The sequence below is a fragment of the Eumetopias jubatus genome, unplaced genomic scaffold (assembly GCF_037043125.1).
Source record: "Eumetopias jubatus isolate StellerSeaLion01/CBP00866 unplaced genomic scaffold, mEumJub1_p1.0 scaffold_3, whole genome shotgun sequence".
In the NCBI taxonomy this organism is placed as follows: Eukaryota; Metazoa; Chordata; class Mammalia; order Carnivora; family Otariidae; genus Eumetopias; species Eumetopias jubatus.
This window is the reverse complement of record NW_028274809.1, coordinates 3753005-3771768: the sequence shown is the minus strand read 5'-3', so window position 1 is coordinate 3771768 and position 18764 is coordinate 3753005. Positions and strand designations below refer to the sequence as shown.

Genomic DNA, 18764 nt, shown 5'->3' with positions numbered 1-18764 from the left:
AGGGAAATGCAAATCGAAACTACAATGAGATGTCACTTCACACCTGTCAGAATAGCTAATATCAAAAACACAAGAAACAAGTGTTGGCAAGGATGTGCACTGTTGGTGGCAATTCACACTAGTGCAGCCACTGTGGAAAACAGTATGGAGGTTCCTCAAAAAATTAAAAATAGAATTACCATATGATCCAGTAATCACACTACTGGGTATTTACCCAAAGAATATGAAAACACTAATTTGAAAAGATCTAAGCACCCCTATGTTTATTGCAGCATTGTTTACAATAACAAAGACATGGAAGCAACCCAAGTGCCCATTGATAGATGGAAGGAGATGTGATGATGTATATAATGGAACATTACTCAGCCATAAAAAAGAATGAAATCTTGCCATTTGCAACAACATGGATAGATCTAGAGAGTATAATGCTAAGTGAAATAAGTCAGAGAAAGATAAATACCATATGGTTTCATTCATGTGTGAAATTTAGTTAAGAAAATGAGCAAATTAAAAAAGAGACAAACCAAAAACCAGACTTAAATATAGAGAACACAGTGATGGTTACCAGAGGGCATGTGGGTGGGGGGGTGGGGGAAACAGGTGATGGGGATTAGTAGTAGATTTACCATGATGAGCAGTGAGTAATGGATAGACCTGTTGAATCACTATATTGTAGACCCCAAACTAATATAACACCATATGTTAATTATACTGGAATTAAAATAAAATTTTTAAAAAATAGATGCTCATGAACTAAGAGTGTATTGCCTCCTTGTGGGCCCCTCAGCAGCAGAATGGAGAGTGTGTTCCACGGAACAAACCCAGCAACTGAAGCTGCTTTAGAGGAGCATTCGCATTGGCTATATCCATGTGCTGTGATGATGGGTGACTTATATTCCTTATAGTTTTCTGAACTTTTACAATAAATTACTTTTTAAATGTGGAAAATACTTTTGTTAAGCTGTATCTAAATGAACTTTCGAAAGAGGTTATTTTACAAGGTTAACCTTGGTCTGTGTGCTTTTTTCCCTCAGCGGTCACCTTTGTGCCAGTATCCAAGGTGAACGGGCAGGTGGAGGTTGAGGACATCCTGGCAGCTGTCTGCCCGGCCACGTGCCTCGTGACCATCATGCTGGCCAATAACGAGACTGGGGTCATCATGGTGAGTCATTTATCCTTTTAAGAAAATCTAGTGAGGAATGAAGGGGGCCCAGACTCTGCTTGATGTTCTCATGCATCTTACCTGGGGCCTCTTCTTTCTCCTTCTTTATCTTCATCTTCGTCATTTTTGTCTTCGTCGTTGTCTTCATCTTCTTCCTTCCTTTCTTCTTCCCCCTTCCTCCTCCTCCCTCCTCCTCCTCTCCTCAGTAATGACTCCTTATTTCTTTCATTCAGTTTTCATGAAATCAAAGAGACATTCTCAACTGTTTATTTTCCCCTACTTCAGCCCATCTCTGAAATCAGTCAGCGAATTAAAGCCCTGAACCAGAAGCGGACAGCTTCCGGGCTGCCGGTCATTCTGCTACACACAGATGCGGCACAGGCCCTGGGGAAACGGCGCGTGGATGTGGAGGACCTGGGCGTGGACTTCCTGACCATCGTTGGGCACAAGGTGCGTCCACAGAGGCTTTCTTCCTTCCGTGACCTCGAGGCTCACCTTAGAGCAGAGCCCACGGCACCCCTGATCGTCCATTTGTTGTCCAGTGCTGTCGGGGGACACAGTGGTGCAATTTGCAGCCCCCACCCTCACGAGCTGAGGAAGGAGAGACCAGCAGCACCCCAACTTGGGACAGGAGTGGGTGGCCAGGCAGGGCTGTGGAAGGACATAGAGGCCTCAGGTGAGACATAAGGCAGGTGGCTTCAGCCAGATATTGAGTATTCTTTGCAGTGGGCAGAGAGCGCCTGTAGACCCCTCATCAGCCCGCTCATAGGCCCCCACCCCAAGGATGGAAGATGTGAGATTCAAGATGTTGCTTGCTCTAACTTGATTTAAAGTGCAGCTCTATGCAGTGGTTTTGTTTTACCAGCTCTTACCTGAAATGTGGAAGAGAGGAAACAATAGTGAGGACCCTTCTGAGACTTCACTCATCTCTCTGGCAGCTGACTAGAACCTGAAATATTCGTAGTCCTCTATGTTGAAGCATGGTGCTCAGCTAGTTTCCAAAGGAGCATGTGTGCTGACCCGACACTGTGGCACTTAATGATTTTTGCAAAATGTCCGTTTGAAAACGTGGAGTCATACCCAGGAAAAGCCCTTGGCAATCTCTAGTTCCAGCCCCTCTCCTTTTACAAATTCTGTTCTGTGATGCGCAGTCAAGCTCTGCTGCCCCAGGCTAGGAACAAGAGTCCAGGCTCTGCCCTGCACCCCCAAGGCTTTTGTGACTCTGACATGTCCACAGAGTGGTGATGGGTAGCACAGCTGTGGGACCCATAGGGTACAGAGTATTTCTCTGTGTGCCTCTAAGCACTCAGTATGCATACCGAGTAGGAGCTCAGAAGGTTCTTGCTGAATAAATGACTGACTTTTCCTTTCAGTTCTATGGTCCCAGAATTGGAGCACTTTACGTCCGAGGGCTTGGTGAACTTACCCCTCTGTACCCTATGCTGTTTGGAGGTGGACAAGAACGGAATTTCAGGCCAGGGTAAGATAGAAGGTTAATGAAGTCTCTGGCCTACTGACCATCCTGTTGGTCTGTAGGGCAGTAACTTTTCTTTGTCTCTTAGGAGAACGGTTAATAGCACGTTCTCCCTCACTACTGAGTCAGAATTTGCTGCACTGATAGATTCTGCACATTCACAGATCTTCAGTATCTATGGGGATGACTCAAAGCTGGAGCCTCCTGGCTGAGATGTGCTGCTCTTCTCATGAGGGTGGGATGAGCAGGGTTGCACAGTAGCACCTGGCTTCCTTTCTGATAGCTCCTGTGTCCCTGCGATAGAAGCTGATACTGTAACCAGGGAAGGAGGTGGTACCAGGGCCACACCTTCTATCAGAAATTCTAACAAGAAGGAGAAACAGGAACAACGTGGTAGTGGGTTCGCTGGGTTTTTGTTTGCCTCCTTTGTCCCTGAATTACAGCTGATGAAGCCTGTAACTCAGAAACACTAATGAGGGCAGAAAACAAAACAAAACAATGTCCAACCAGAGCCAACTCTCACTAGACAATGGACCAGGAACAGGACAGCCTAGCAAGTCAGAGAACTTTTTAGACAATTCCCACTTTACTCTGGCCAATCACCGCATGGTAAACTGCTGCCATCCCCACCCGTGCCAGCAAAGGCAGGACAGGGAGCCCAGACTTCCACCTGCGCAGCCTGTGACAAGATCTTCTCATTCCCGCCCCAGGTGTGTCAGAGGGGGCCTAGTAGGGAGCCAGTAACGAGGTACCCTCACCGTGGTGTCCATGGAGACCACCAGGGCTTCCACCCACAGCTTTACTGACAAAGTGTGTCCTGCCATTGCATGTTGACACAGGCTGAGTAGGGAACCCAGATTCCTACCTTCACCTGGCAGCAGTGAGCTGGCATACTCCTTTCCCTGCCACAGCAGTGTCAAAAGAAGCCAGCTAAAATAGAAGGGTTAAGTAAGGGACATGAAAATGTCCAGGTTTCCGTTGAGAACCACTCATCATATCAAGAACAAAAAAGATCTTAAATTGAATTAAAAAAAAAAGAATAGATTCCAGTACTGACACTTGAGATGACAAAGATGTCAGAATTATCTGACAAAGATTTCAAGGCAGACATAAGAAAAAATGCTTCAGCGAGCAATTATGAACCCAGTTGAAATGCATGAAAGTGCCAGCAAGAACAAAGAAGATATAAAGAAGAACTAAGTGGAAACTTTAGAACTAAAAACAACAGCAACCGAAGTAAGCACAGTGGATGGGCACACCAGCAGAATAGGGGCAACAGAGGAAAGAACCCATGAACTGAAAGAGAACAATAGAATTACCCAATCTAAGCAACAGGGAGGAACTAGCCTGGGAAAAAAAACCACACCTCAGGGACCTTGTAGGGACTATAGGAGAAGGTCTCACGGTCATTTCATTGACATCCTAGGAAGAGAGGAGAAAAGGTGGGACGAAGAAGAACTCGAAAAAATAATGGCTGAAAACTTCCCAAATTTGGCAAGAGACATAAACCTACAGATTCAAGAAGCTGAACAAACCCCAAGCAGGGTAAACCGAAAGAAATCCTTGCCAAGGCACATAGTTAAACTTCTGAAAATGAAAGGCAAAGAAAAATCTTGGAAGCAGCCAGAGGAAAAAATGACACCTTTCCTACAGGGTGAAAATAATTCAAATAGCAGTGTATTTCTCATCAGAAACCATGGAGACCAGAAGGAAGTGATGCAGTATTTTGCAAGTGTTGAAAGCATTGTCAAGCCAGAATCCCATATGCAGCAGAAATATCCTTCAGGAATAAAGGGAAAATCAAGACGTTCTCAAATAAAGGAAAACTAACAGAATTTGTCACCAGAAGACCTATGCTAAAAATTTCTAAAGGAAGTTCTTTAAACAGAGAGGAAATAGTAAAAAAAGGAAACTGGGAACATCAAAAGAAAGAAAGAGAGCAGTGTAAGCAAAGTATGGGTAAAGAAAATAGGCTTTTTTCTTGAGTTTTCGAAATTGTATTTGATGGCTTAAGCAAAAATTATAGCACGTATGATGTGGTTCCAAATACACGTGGAAGAAAACTTTAAGATAATTATATTATAAATGGAGGAGGACTAAATGTAAAAGGAGATAAGGTTTCTGTTCACTTGAACTTCTGAAAAATGTTCAAATAACCCACTGAGAGGTAGGAAGAAGAAAACAGAGAAACAAAAAACAGAACAAACAAAAAAATTTTTAATGGGTGACCTAAACCCTAACATTAATTACATTAAATGCAAATGGTCTTAATACAGCAATTAATAGACAGAGATTGGCAGAGTGAATTTTTTAAAAAATTGACCCAACTGGGGCGCGTGGGTGGCTCAGTCAGTTAAGAGTCTAACCCTTGGTTTCAGCTCAGGTTGTGGTCTCATGAGTCATGAGATCGAGCCCATGTCAGGCTCCATGCTCAGCAGGGAGTCTGCTTAAGATTCTCTCCCTCTGCTCCTCCCTTCACTTGTGCTTGTGTGTGTGCGCTCCTGTTCTCCCTAAAATAAATCTTAAAAGAAAAAAAAAAAAATCACCCAACTGCAGTTGACCCTTGAACAACGCAGGGGTTAGTGGTGCCGATCCCCTGCACAGTTGAAAATCTACATGTAACTTTTAACTCCATAAAACTTAACTGCTCATAGCCCCCTGTTGACTGGAGGCCTTACTGATAACATAAGTTGTCAGTTAACACATATTTTATATGTTATATGTATTATATACTATATTCTTAAAGTATGCTAGCAAAAAGAAAACGTTAAGACAATTATAAGGAGGAGAAAACACTTTTACAGTACTGTAAAAAATCTGCATGAAAGTGGACCCATGAAGTTCAAACCTGTGTTGTTCAAGGGTCAACTATATGTGGTACATATAAGAAACTCACCTCAAATATATTGATAGAGGGAGGTTGAATATTAAAAATGGAAAAATAGGTATCATATAAACATTAATCAAAGGGAAGCAGGAATGGTTATATATTAGATAAAGGAGACTCCGGAGCAGAGCAAATTACCAGAGCCACAAAGGGGACATTATGTAATGATAAGAGTCAGTCCACCAAGAATTCCTAGCCATCCTAAATGGTGATGGAGTACACAACAGAGCTGCAGAGTATGTGAGGCAAAAACATTGAACTGAAAAGAGAAACAGACAAATGCACAATCACAGACGGAGACCTCAGTACCCTTCCCTCAACAATGAATACAACTAGATAAAAATCAACCAGGGTACGGAAGAACTCAATAACAGCCAACGACCAATAGGACCTAATTGAAGTATTTAGAACATTTCACCCAACAACAGCAAAATACATATTCTTTACAAGTGCCACAGAATATACACTAAGATAGACCATGTCCTGTGTCATTAAACAAATCTCAATACATTTCAAGAACCGAAATCGTACAGAGTGTTTTCTCATCGCAGTGGAATCAAACCAGAAATCAGTAACTAGAAGGTAATGGGAAAATCTCCAAACACTTAGAAACAAACAACACACTTCTACATAAACCGTGGGTCAAACAGGATTCCTCAAGAGAATTAAGTACATCAAAATGAGTGAAAATGAAAATACACCTTATCAAAATTTGTGAGGCAGCCAAAGCATGGCTGAAAGGGAAATTTATAGCGCTGAATGTATATGTTAAAAAGATGATGACTCTCGGGGCACCTAGGTGGCTCAGTCAGTTAAGTGTCTGACTTGATTTCAGCCCAGGTCATGATCTCAGTCAGGGTCATGAGGTCAAGCCCTCTGTTGGGCTCTGAGCTCAGTGGGGTGTCTGCTTGAGAGTCTCTCTTTCCCTCTCCCTCTGCCCCTCCCCCACTCACGAGCACTCCCTAAATAAATAAATAAATCTTAATTTAAAAAAGATGATGACTCTGAAGTCAATAAGCTTTCACCTGAAGAACTTAGAAAAAGTAGAGCAAAATAACCCCAAAGCAAACATGAGGAAATACTAAAGAACAGAAATTAGTGAAATTGAAAACAAAAGTAATTTTTTAAAGATTTTATTTATTTGTTTTTAGTGAGAGAGTGAGAGCAGAGGGAGAGGGAGAAAGAGAATCTCCGCTTAGTGCAGGACCTGTTGGAAGCTTGATCCCATGACCCTGAGACCATGACCCAAGCCAAAATCAAAAGTTGGGCGCTGAACCAATTGCGTCACCCAGGCACCCTGAAAACAAAAATAACTTTTTAAAAATAATTGAAACAAAGAAATAGCCTTTTAAAAATATTGATAAAACTGACAAATCTCTCACGGTATTGTACACCTGAAACTAATATAATACTGTATGTTAAGAATACTGGAATTAAAAGAAAAACTTAGTAAATTAAAAAACAACACCACCACCACCTGACAAACTTCTAGTAAGACTGACAAAAAATTGCCAAAATCAAATTTGACAATTCAGATGAAGTGGAATACTTCATCAAAAAACAAATTACCACAGCTCACCTAATAGGAGATTTGATCATTTAAATAGCTTTATAACTATTAGGAAAAGGAAATTAATTTTGTAATTTTAGAACTCCTCAAAAAGAAATCTCCAGGCCCAGGTAGTTTCACAGGAAAATTCCACCAAACACTTAAAGAAATCACACCATTCTATGAAGTCTCTTCCCAAAAAATAGGAGGAGGGAACATTTCCCTGGTTCATTTTATGAATTTATACCAAAACCAGACAAAGATGGCACAAAACAATAAAACTATGGACCAAATATCTCTCATGAATTTAGCTGCAGAAGTCTTTAACAAAATCTTAGCAAATGGAATTCAGCAACATATAAAAATAATATATACACCGTGATGGAGTTTGTTCCAAGGATGCAAGGCTGTTTCAGTATTCCAAAATCAATCAATGTAAGGTAGCATGTTAAAGAAGAAAAATTGGGGCGCCTGGGTGGCTCAGTCGGTTGAGCGTCTGACCTTTGATCTCAGCTCGGGTCTTGATCTAGGATCGTGAGTTCAGGCCCTGTGCTGGGCTCCACACTGGGCATGAAGCCTACTTAAAAACAAGAAAAATAACATAATTTAATGCATAAAAAGCATTTAATAAAATTCAACATTCATTCATTAAAAACTCTCACAATATGACTAGAGGAGAACTTCTTCAGCTTGAAAAGAGCATTTACAAAAAAACCTACTGCCAACATCACACTCAACAACGAAGGCCTGAATGTTCTACTCCTATGACGGAACAAGCTGAGGATGTCCACTCTCACTTCTTTTTCAGCAGTGCTGGAAGTTCTAGTCAGTGCAGAAGGCAAGCAAAGGAAATATAAGGAATACAGATTGGAAAGGAAGTGGTAAAACTGCCCCTTTTTGTAGATCACATGATGGTGTCTGTAGAAAATCCCAAGGAACATATAAGAAAACTCTTCGGACTGATGAGTGAATTCAGCAAGATCATAGGTTACAAGATAAGCATACAAATATTGATTATATTTCTCTCTATTGGTAAAGAATATATGAACAACAAAATTAAAAATACAGTACCATTTATAATCACTCAGGAATACTCAGATATAGGACTTGTAAGCTGACAACTACCAATGTGGCTAAAAGAGCAAAGATCTAAATATGTGGAGAGACATGCTGTGTTCATGGATCAAAAGACTCAGTACAGTAAAGGTCCGTTCTCCCCAAAATGATATATCAGTTTAGCCCAATTTCTATCAAAAGCCCAGCAAGTAGACCAGTGGAACAGAACAGATACAACCAGAAATATGCCCAAAGGACTTTTGACAAAAATACAGAAGTAATTTGGTGGAGGAAAGACACTCTCAGCAGATGGTACGGGAGCAATTAGACATCCTTACGCAGACGACAAACCTCAACCTAAGTCTCACAGCTTGTAAAATACTAATTCAGGATGCATGATGAACTTAAATGTGAAACATAAAACTATAAAACTTTTAGGGAAAAAAAACCAGGAAAACATCTTCAGGCTCTAGGCCTCAGCAAATAGATCTTAGACTTGATACCAAAAGCATCCATAAAAGGAAAAATTGATAATTGAACTTCATCAAAATTTAAACCTTTCTCCCTGCAAAACAATTTGTTAAGAGGATGAAAAGACAAGCTATGCACTAGAATATGTCCTCAAAGGACTCGTATCTAGAATACGTAAAGAAAACTCTCAAAATTCAACAGCCAAAACCCCCAAACAATTCAGTCAAAAAATGGGCAAAAGACACTCACAGACATTTCACCAAAGAGGATACACAGATAGCAAATAAGCACATGAAAAGCACATTTTTAGCTATTAGGGAAATGCAAATTAAAATCACAATGAGAGGGCGCCTGGGTGCCTCAGTTGGTTAAGCATCTGCCTTCAGCTCAGGTCACGATCCCGGGGTCCTGGGATCGAGTCCTGCATCGGGCTCCCTGCTCGGCAGGGAGTCTGCTTCTCCCTCTCACCCTACCCCCTCTTGTGCTGTCTCTCTCTGTTTCAAATACATAAAATAAAAAATCTTAAAAAAAAAGTCACAATGAGACATCACACCTACTGGAACGACTAAGACAAAAACTAGAGACAACGTGGAGTGCTGTTGAGGATGCGGAGACTCGGCTTCACTCATGCACGGCCGGGGGGGGAAACGGGACAGCTGCTCTGGAAAACAGCCTGGCATTGTCTCTTAAAACTAGATTTGTGCCCACCGTACAACCTAGGAATTTCACTCCTGGACACTCATCCCAGAGAAATGCAGACTTACGTTCCCACAAAAGCCTGGACGCCAAGTGTGTCTAGCAGCTTTATTTGCGATGGCCACAAAGTACAGGGAGCTCAGATGTCCTGTAACAAGTGGCTGGCACATCTGTGCGTGGACACTACTCAGTCATGGAAAGGGATTAGCTGTTGATACACACAGCCGCCTGCAAGGAATGTCCAGAGAATTATGCTGAATGAAACAAGCCAATCCCCCAGAGTTATAACTGATTCCATTTATAGAACATTCTTGAAATGACAGAATTAGAGATGGAGAACAGGTTAGCAGTTGCCCGGGGCTAAGGAAGGGATGGGGCCCAAGGCAAAGGGGTCTGATTATAAAAGGCCAACAGGAGGGACCTTGGTGGTGGTGGAAACATTCTGTATCTTATCCACAACCTGGTTGTGATCTTGTACCACAGCATTACTGGGAAGCTGAGTAACAGCTATACAGAATGTCTCTATATTATTTCTTATAACCACATATGAATCTACATTATCTTTAAAACAAAGTTTAATTAAAAAAAAAAAAGAAGAAGAAGAAGAGGTAGAACATCATGTGTTCGGGAAGCCCTAATAGGGTAGCTCAGTATGTGGACTGGGAGTGGGAAGCAGGGTTTGCACGACTCCAGAAGGAGGCAGAGGAGGTTGACCTAATGCTCGGGGTGGGGGTGTGAGGACAAGCTCCAGGTTCTACACAGGGTCTCAGCTTCACCTGGGCAGCCCCTCTAGCCACTTACAGGGCACAGACCTTGAGAGATGCTCTTGGTCCGGCCATGCTGTCCCACAGATGAGGGGGGTGAGGCCCGAAGAGGGGATGGCATTAGGATCCCAGTGGTCGAGGAGTCAGATGTAGGATAAGCTCAGACCTCCGGATTCTCCATGCAGACTCCTTGCTCTTCCCAGACTATCCCCAGGTGTCAGAGCCTGTCTCCGGGGACAGAACTGACCAATGAACTTGTCAAAGGGAGATCGGCAGGATCACGTTACCTGTAGTGCCTTGTGCTTCCTGTTTGCTTATCTGGTTATCTGCGGGTCAGCAGTGGCAGCCGGCTCCCAAGGTTTAAGCAAACTTTAGCCAAAACTTAAAATTCAGAGAATTACTACGTTAGTGATTTATTTTGTTTTTCCTGAAAATAGAGTGAAGAGTTCTGTTTTCAGCTTGTTAGGTCTGAGGGAGAGCCTCCGGTCTTTGGGGGTCGTCCCGTCCTTTCCTGCACACACACAATCTCTAGTAACCAATGACTCTTCCCATGGGACAGTTGAGAGGCTGCAGCTGAATGGTCAGCTGATGGGAACAGCGCGGAGCTGGCGTCTTTGGACCCCCCCGCCGGGTTCGACAAGGGGGCCCTGGGCTCTGCAGCTGGAGGAGGGATTTCTCCTGTGTAGGAAAAGGGCCCAGACAGAATTGTCCGTGTGGACACCCAGCGTATGTTGCCCAAGGCGGGCCGTGTGGACGGTGAGTGGGCCAGGAAGCTGGGCGTGGAGGGTTTGGGGGCTGCAGCACCATGGAGGCGCTGCACATGGCACGTGTTTAGGAAAGATGTGGGTGTGATTTTGTTTTCAGTTGAACCCATGACTTTCACAGACCAGATTCCGTCCTAGGACATTTGTTCATTGCTTTGCGTGGAAATAGGATTGAATCCCTTGTCTCTTAACAGGACCGAGAACACGCCGATGATTGCTGGCCTTGGGAAGGTAAGCCATGGTGAGCTTGGGCAGAGGGAGCAGGTGCTTCGTCTCGTGTGTGGGAAAACCTGAGTCTCCCTCCAGCTGAGTGTCCTTTACTCCCTCGTGCCCACCACGTGCACAACACTCCCAACACCGGAGGTGGGTGTCGGGGGCAGGTTTCCATACAGCAGTTCTGTGACACCAGCGGGGTGTCCCGCCATTGAACTGGATTCTGACACTGGCTACCTGGAGACAGGTCAGGGGCTCAGGCCCACAGGACTGCCCGCCCAGCACCCCTTCAGACACCAGGTGTAAGTCCCAGGTGTCACCTGTTTCTGACTGGCCAGCTCTCCATCGGAGGCTCCCATGACCCCTCCTCGGGTTCACTTAGTTTGCCAGAACAGCTCACAGACTTTCAGAAACACTTGGCTCACTAGACGACTGGTTTATTGTGAAAGGATATGCTAAAGGAGACAGATGAACATCCAGTCGGAAGAGATGGGGGGCGGGGGGAAGGCATGGGGGAGGGGCGCCACCCTCCCAGCACCGGCACGTGTTCGGCAACCTGGAAGCTCTCCAAACGCATGCTATTGGGATTTTTGTGGGGATTTGATCAATCATTAACTCCATTTTTAGCCCCTCTCCCCTCTCTGGAGAATAAGGGTGGGGGTGTAAATTCCAAGCTTCTACTCGTGACTTTCAGTGGCCAGGCCCCCATCCAGGGGCCCACCCAGAGTCACCACATTGGAACAAAAGACGTTCCTATCTCCCAGGAAATTCCAAGGGATTTAGGATCTCAGTGTCAGGAACGACAGTCCAAATACTAGAACCAGAGATGCTCCTAGTGTACCTATCACTTAGGAAATGACCGGGGTTTTGGGAGCTCGGTGCTGGGACCGGGGCAGAGACCTGTAGACTTTCTATCATCTTAAAGTCCATTCCCCCAACGGCTTTACCGGGTGTCCAGGGCCTTAGGGAGATCATGTTCGTGAGCCCAATAAATGGACTGAGGTTAGAAAAAGCCTCAAATTGTATTTATCACCCCAGAGTGTACTTTTTGAGATCTGTAGAGTGGATTGATTGCTTGTGTTTAGCACTGACACGGAAAAGCTCTTTTCAAGCCTCTGCTAATATAAGAAATACAGTGACGTCTTTACAGCAGAGACCCACGGTCGGGCCCACGGGTGGCTTGTTCCCTGGGGCCGTCTCCACCCCCCAAGCCCTGGCTGTCCCGCTTAAAAGATGCAGCTTGTATGCAGCTTGATGACAGCCCACTGGCTCGATGGCCCCTCAGCTCCAGCCTGCAGCTGCACCTCCCCCAGGTTCTCTGAGCCTCCCTGACTCCCCACTGCCCTCTGTGCATGCAGTCTGGCCTTTCACACCCCCAGCTTCGCGAGGCCCCTCTTCCCCGGAGCTACATCCCAGGCTAAGTCCAGGCGTCTTCCTGGCTTCCCACGGCCCCTTTCCCTGTGTGCCTCCTGTGAGGAGGCCCAGCCCTGTGCACCGCTGCTGGCATGCCTACCCCAGCCAGTTCCCCTCCGCCCTGGCCAGGCCTTGGCCTCCTCACCTGCTGGTGGGCCTCCATCCCAGCCTCCTCTCCACAGCTGCTCCCTCGTGGCTCTCCCCCTGGCCTGCAGCTCCACCAGCCTGTGCTCAGGGCTTTGAACTTGGCATCTCAGGGCGGGTCCTGACCTTTCTGAGAAACCCAGGTCCCCACCTGCTTACTTGACATTCCCTCTGGGCCCGCCTGTGTGTCTCTCCTCCCTGGTTCCCCTCTGTCCCCATGGTGCCTCCTGCCATCCGGGACCTCACTTCAGAAATCTAGGCGGTGCCGTGGTCCCTCCTGGTCCTTGTCTGCACTGATGGGCAGCCAGCCAGTCCTGTCTGTCCTGTCTCCACAGTATATCGAGGTCTGCGCCTTGTGTGACTCTGGACCAGGTCAGCCCCATCTGTAGCCTGGATGCCTGCCTGCCGTGGTCCCTTCCATTCTCTGCACAGCACCCAGAATGATCGTTACACATGCAAGTCAGGGCAGCTCACCTCTTCCTCAAAACCTACATGCGTTTGTGCTGTGGCACCTGGGTCCTTGGCCCTGCCTGTCATGGGGACCTGGGGCCTTGTTCCCCTTGGTCACAACGTCCCAGGAGTGCACTTGCCCCTCCCTCTGCCATGGCCGTGAACACCCTCGGTCCATGCACTGTCACCTTCACACCTCCTACCCTGCGTGCCCCGCATGCCCCGCGTGCCCATCAGAGCGCTCTCCCCAGTTGGTATGATGCTGTTCCCGCTTCCCTTTGGTCCTCGGTCTCCGGAATGGTTGTGCCTCGAGAATGGGGAGCGCTCTTTGCTCTTACGGGCAGTATCTCTGGTGCCTGGAGGTATCAGGAAGCGCCTGATAAAGTAAATTCCTCTTGAACAAGTGAAGATAGCTCTTCTCCCAAGCTCTGACCATGGCCCCTGTCACAGGGTTGCACTCGGCAAATATTATCTGTGCGAGATGTTCCAGGAAAAGAGCAGTTTGAGGAAATGTCACTTCTCTGTCATCAGGAAATCTCACCTCTGCTCTTGAAGGCTGCTTATTCTCCTTGTTTTATGACAATTGAACATGCTTTTTCGCGTTACCGCCCCTGTCCCCAGGCCGCTGAGCTGGTGACCAGGAATTGCGAGGCTTACGAGGCCCACATGAGGGACGTTCGGGACTACCTGGAGGAGCGGCTGGAGGCGAGCCTGGGGTCTGCGGGGGCCAGGGGGGGCAGCCTGGAGTCTGGGGGGCCCAGCCTTCCTCCAGTGAGCTGGGGGTCGGGCGTGCCGCCCCAGGCAGCAGGCAGGACAGAACGGGGGTTGTCTGAGACTCGGTCCAGGGACCGTGGGGACAGTCAGGGCAGAGGCTAGAGGACGGAAGCCTGGGTCAGGAGACCCCCAGGTTGGGCTCTAGGCCAAGTGGCCGACCTTCAGAGAGGCGTGATAGAAATGCGCCAGAGCTGGTGTATTTGATGGTTGTACGGAGGAGAGGCACACGTATTCAGAATTTTTTCTCCCGATTAACTTTGCTTTCCAGTCAGTCCCTATAACTATTATAGGCAGATGCTTATTGATGAACTAATTATTTTACGTGTCGAGGTTGAGATTTTGTGTTCCAGAAAAGGCTCGAGGTCAAACGGTTGGGGGGCAGGGGGGCTGTGTGCTTTGAAACTACCTCTGAATACTTCATCGACTTTTCAGGCTGAATTTGATAAGCAGAGAATCCATCTGAACAGCCAGTTTCCAGGGACCGAGCGACTCCCCAACACATGCAACTTTTCTATCCAGGGACCCCAGCTCCAAGGTGATGAGGGTCTGCTGGTCTCCACGTGGGGTGGTGGGCGCCGGAGGGAGCAGAGCGGCCCCCTTAGGGCGGGTGTCCCCAGGAGGCCGGGCAGGTCTCGGCTGCTTCCCGCTCTCCCTGCCTCGGCTGTCCGCGCTGGTGCAGGGGGGCGCAGCGCCGGCCCCAAGCTGAGAGGGAAGGAGATGAGATGCACTAAATTTTAGGCTAGCTCATCCATTTCCGTCAGCAAGTTTGACGAAACATTTTACGAGGATGAGGGAAGGGAGAGGCAGTCGACTTTAAAATTTGGCTCAGAGTCAGGAGGAAGCACACGTGTGTGGGACTCATTCCTGTGATAACTGCCTCCTGGCTGGAAACCGTCAGGGTTCCTGGAATCCAGAAGATAAAACATGGCTCCCCCAGGGCCCTGGGGCCGAATCCAGGGAATCGACCAGCCGTGCTTCACGGAGAGGAGATTCTGTGCCCTGAGCGTGAGGGGGGCACGTTTGGGAAAGTTCCTGGGGGAGAGGGTTTGCTCCCCGTCTCGCTGGTCAGTGCGAGGAGCGGCGTGTCTGCAGCACGTACAGGCCCCGGGCAGGCGTCCCTGCACCGGGGGCGGGGGGGGGGGGGCGGCCTGCGATGGGACAGTCTCGCTGTCGGCCGTGCGGAGAGCCGCTCTGCCCTCTTCCCCGTCTCTGTGGGGACAGGTGTATTCAGTGAGGCCTGTGTCCATTTCAGAGAGACGGGTTCTTTTAATTAAGTCAGTGGGTTTATTACTTTAATCTCTGTGCTCGTGAAAGAAGAAGGAAGTGCCTTCCCGCTTAATCAAAACAGCGCCCAAGTGTCTCCACCCTTAGAAAACTCAGAGGTAGGTTTAAGTGTCATTCCTGGGACAGCAAAGTATGAAGTAAGGCCGCTGATGAGAGCTCTGGGTGTCTCCCTCGGCAGCTGACCGGAAATAACATGTTCGAGGCCGGGTTCACGAGGCAGAATCGTGTCTGCGAGGAACCGTCCTGTCTGGATCCTGCGGCACTGTCCCCTGGGATGAGAGGGGCCCGAGCCCTGGGGCACGAGGGAGGGGGCCTCCAAACTTGCGGGGGGGAAGAGGAGAGCCGGGCAGCTGGGGCCCCGCCCGCGCTCCCCGCCTCAGCCTCGTGCCGTGTCTCCCCAGGCCACGCGGTGCTGGCGCGGTGCAGGGCGCTGCTGGCTAGCGTGGGGGCTGCGTGCCACTCGGACCACGCGGATCGGTGAGTGCTGCGCACGCTGGGCCACGCTGGGCCTGGGGCCTCCGGAGCTGCGCGGCTGGCGGGGACACAAAGCACGACCAGACGTCGCAGGGCCCAGGGGAGGAGGGGAAGCCGCAGCCTAAAGGGGGGGCGGGCGGGGAGGGGCAGGGCAGGCTGCAGGAGCTCCCTCTGTCCTCGGAAAGGGAGGGGCTTCGGAAGGTTGTGACAGGCCAGGTTGGTTCCGGGTGGCCCCTGCCCGGGTGCAGGAGGATGGCCGTGGCCGAGGCAGGAGGGGAGGGTGTGGGGCCCGGGCATCCGAGACTGGCCCGACCCCGGTGCAGGAAGAGCGGGGCTTCGGTTTCCCACTTGCCGTGAGTGGGGGGCCTGCAGAGGTGGGTGCAGTCCCGGATGAGGCAGCCAGGGCCCCAGAAAGAGCCGAGCCATGGTCAGAAGCAGGCCGTCCGGGAGTCTGGGGCCGGTGCCGTGGTGTGTGAGCACCTCAGGCTAGGGGGCTCCCGAGGGCCGAGGGCCGGGTGGGGATGACAGGGCCTCCTCAGGGCTGAGAGCTGTGCCAGGGAGGGCTGCACGAGGGTGCGTGAGGCCAGGAGCCGGCATGTGGCAGCCCGAGTGGCTGCCGCAGTGAGGCGACTGCAGGAGGAGGGCGCTCAGGTGGGCCGCTGCTCCCAGAAAGCTCCCCACAGCCCACAGCCCTCCAGAAAGGATCTGAGTGGCCCATTTCCCAGACGGGGAAGCTGAGGCAGGTGCAGTCTGTAGTCTCACCAGGCACAAGATGAGGGGGCGGGGAGGAGGGGCCTGAGGAGCTGTGCCCAGGGACGCCGCTGGGAGGGGGTGGGTGTCCATGTGGCCCCTGCAAGGGTGGGAGGGGAAAGGGGTAGAGGCAGACGCTCAGGGGGCTCTTGTGGAAAGTGGGGGTGCCCTCTGGAATAGGCAGTGAGACCACCCACGCAGGGGAGGGCAGGGGACCAAGAGCTGTGGGCACTGTCCCCTCTCTCTCCCCTGTGCTGCAGGGGCCTCTGGCACAGACCCTCGGGAACCACAGCGAGGGAAGTCCCTGCTCCCACCTAGCCCTGTGGACGGCTTTCAGGGGCTCTGCAATGTGACAGAGACCTTTGCCGTGCTGTTTCCACCCCGGGGCCTGTGTATGTGGGCGCCCACGGGCCCTTGAACCGCGCACCCTGCTGGGGGTGGGAGGGCGCCAGAGCTGCCCCGAACACTGGCCCCGGGGTGTGCAGAGCCCCGCATCTCCTCCGAGACCCGGCCCCACTCCTTGAGGGTCGGAAGCCCCGGAAGGCGGGGCTCGGCCTCACCGGACACAGCACTCCTGGGGGCAGAGGGGCCGTGCCGGGCGAGGCCGCGGTACCGTGCAAGAGTCCGAGCACGAGACCGTGGACCCGGAGGCCGGGGGCCTAGGGGTGTTTGTCAGAGAGGGGAGATGGGTCTACACAGCCCCATCCTGGGGAGCTGGTGGAGGGCAGGAGGGGCAGGGTCCCTTCCCCGAGCCCTGGGGAGCACAGAGAGCCTTTCCCCTCTGACAGCTGACACAGGCTCTCCTCGCCCCCACCCTCCCAGGCCATCCCCGGTGCTGCTGAGCTGTGGCATTCCCTTCGACGTGGCCAGGAACGCACTCCGGCTCAGCGTGGGCCGCAGCACCACCAGGGCCGAGGTGGACCTCATCGTGCAGGACCTGAAGCAGGCCGTGGCCCAGCTGGAGGGTCAGGCCTAGTGCCCAGGTTGCCTCATAGGAAGCCCTCCCGAGGGCCGTGCCAGAATGGCTCTCCTGATTTGTCCCAGTCTTAAGTTTTGTCCCAGAGTGTCTGACGCAGAGACGGGTCAGTGGGTGTGTGCGTGCACACGTGCTCCGGGCCCCCTCCCCTGTCCTCGGGTCAGTGGAGAGCCGGTCTGTCGGGCAGGCAGACCCCACAGGTGCTTCTAGGCCCAGGACACAAACCTGTGTAGGACTGTCCCCACCGCCCCATGGCGCAGGTTGAAGTGGAAACACTGCAGCTGTGTCAGTGCTCCCCTCTGGGAATTGGGGTGAGCCTGTTGTGAGTGCCACCTTCCTGGAAGGTGGCATTTTTACCCAGAAGATAACATCCTAGTATTTACAAACCATTGTCCGTTGCTACCATGAACATAGGAAACCTGATTTTTGCTGCAGTCATGGCCTCCCCTGCCTGTTGGCACCGAGGTCCGTCCGCCCGTGTTCTCCCATCTTGCTCTCCGCCCTTCCCAAGCCCTTCCGAGGTCAGGCCCCGCTTCCTGCTGTGTCCCCCCACTTCCCCGCCCCGCCTGACCTCCGCACTCAGCCCGCTGGCCACCCAGAGCCACCAGGCCCCGCCGGCCTTTTCCCTGTGGTCATTTACTCAGGGTTCCAGTGCAGACATGGGAGTCAGGGGGCGGCCAGGCTTATGTGACCCCGGCTCGTTCCTGCGGTGGGAAATGAGTTCATCCCTAGCTCCGCTGGCATGATGATGTTCTTCCCAGACGGATTCTGCTACCCTTACCCTGCTCGGTGACATCCTGATACACCCCGGACAGCGTGACTTTACAGAGCTACTTCACATAGCAGTGATTTCTTAATACACTTTTAACATGTGGTTTTAAGGTGCAAAGAACTACATGATGACATTGGAGAAACTATTGTCAGAAATTAAGTGAATAAAATATTCCAATGCTGCTATTAGACATTTATGGTTTCTCCGGGGGTCACCGATGTGTCGGAGCCGGCTGCAGAGCTGGTGTTGGAGGGGTGTGTGGTGACCCCAATTTATCGCTGTACGATTAGGCTTCAGCTTAGGAAATGCAGCTTGAGACTGTCTCTGCGAGTCCCTAGAAAGTGGGTCACTAAAGTAGCGTCCCGCTGCCTCCAGGCAGAGGCCACACTGATGCCAGTTGGCCTAGGAAAAGCCCCACGGGTGTCAGCTCCACTGAAGAGAAGAGTCTGGGCAAGAAGTGCGGCAGCCCTCAAGAAACCCCCTTGACCTTCAGCCACAGCCCCAGAGACCCTCACTCGCCTCGGAGGCCTTCCTGTCCGGGGTTAGGGCCCTGGGCCCATGGCTGGCTCTGACGAGCTGCTGCTCCCCAGAGGTTTATGGAGCCTCCAAGGCCAGCGCAGGGCCAGGATCTCGCATAGATCCCCCAGGGGCGGTGGGCCCTTGGCTCCGTGGGTGAAGACCTAGCCGAACT

At 50.2% G+C, this 18764-nt stretch overlaps 1 protein-coding gene across 4 annotated transcripts in view; it reads left to right on the top strand.

Annotated features, from left to right (window-relative positions):
• Positions 1-18254, top strand: part of SCLY (selenocysteine lyase) — a 37318-nt gene extending 19064 nt beyond the window's left edge. For all 4 annotated transcript variants that reach the window (XM_028105161.2, XM_028105160.2, XM_088021472.1 and 1 more), the window contains 8 exons: positions 1035-1162; positions 1448-1612; positions 2536-2642; positions 11018-11054; positions 13665-13748; positions 14250-14352; positions 15503-15578; positions 17148-18254. In XM_028105161.2, coding sequence (XP_027960962.1) covers positions 1035-1162; positions 1448-1612; positions 2536-2642; positions 11018-11054; positions 13665-13748; positions 14250-14352; positions 15503-15578; positions 17148-17301 — 854 coding nt within the window. In that variant the 3' untranslated portion in view covers positions 17302-18254. The remainder of the gene's footprint in view (positions 1-1034; positions 1163-1447; positions 1613-2535; positions 2643-11017; positions 11055-13664; positions 13749-14249; positions 14353-15502; positions 15579-17147) is intronic.
• Positions 18255-18764: the final 510 nt, after the last annotated feature.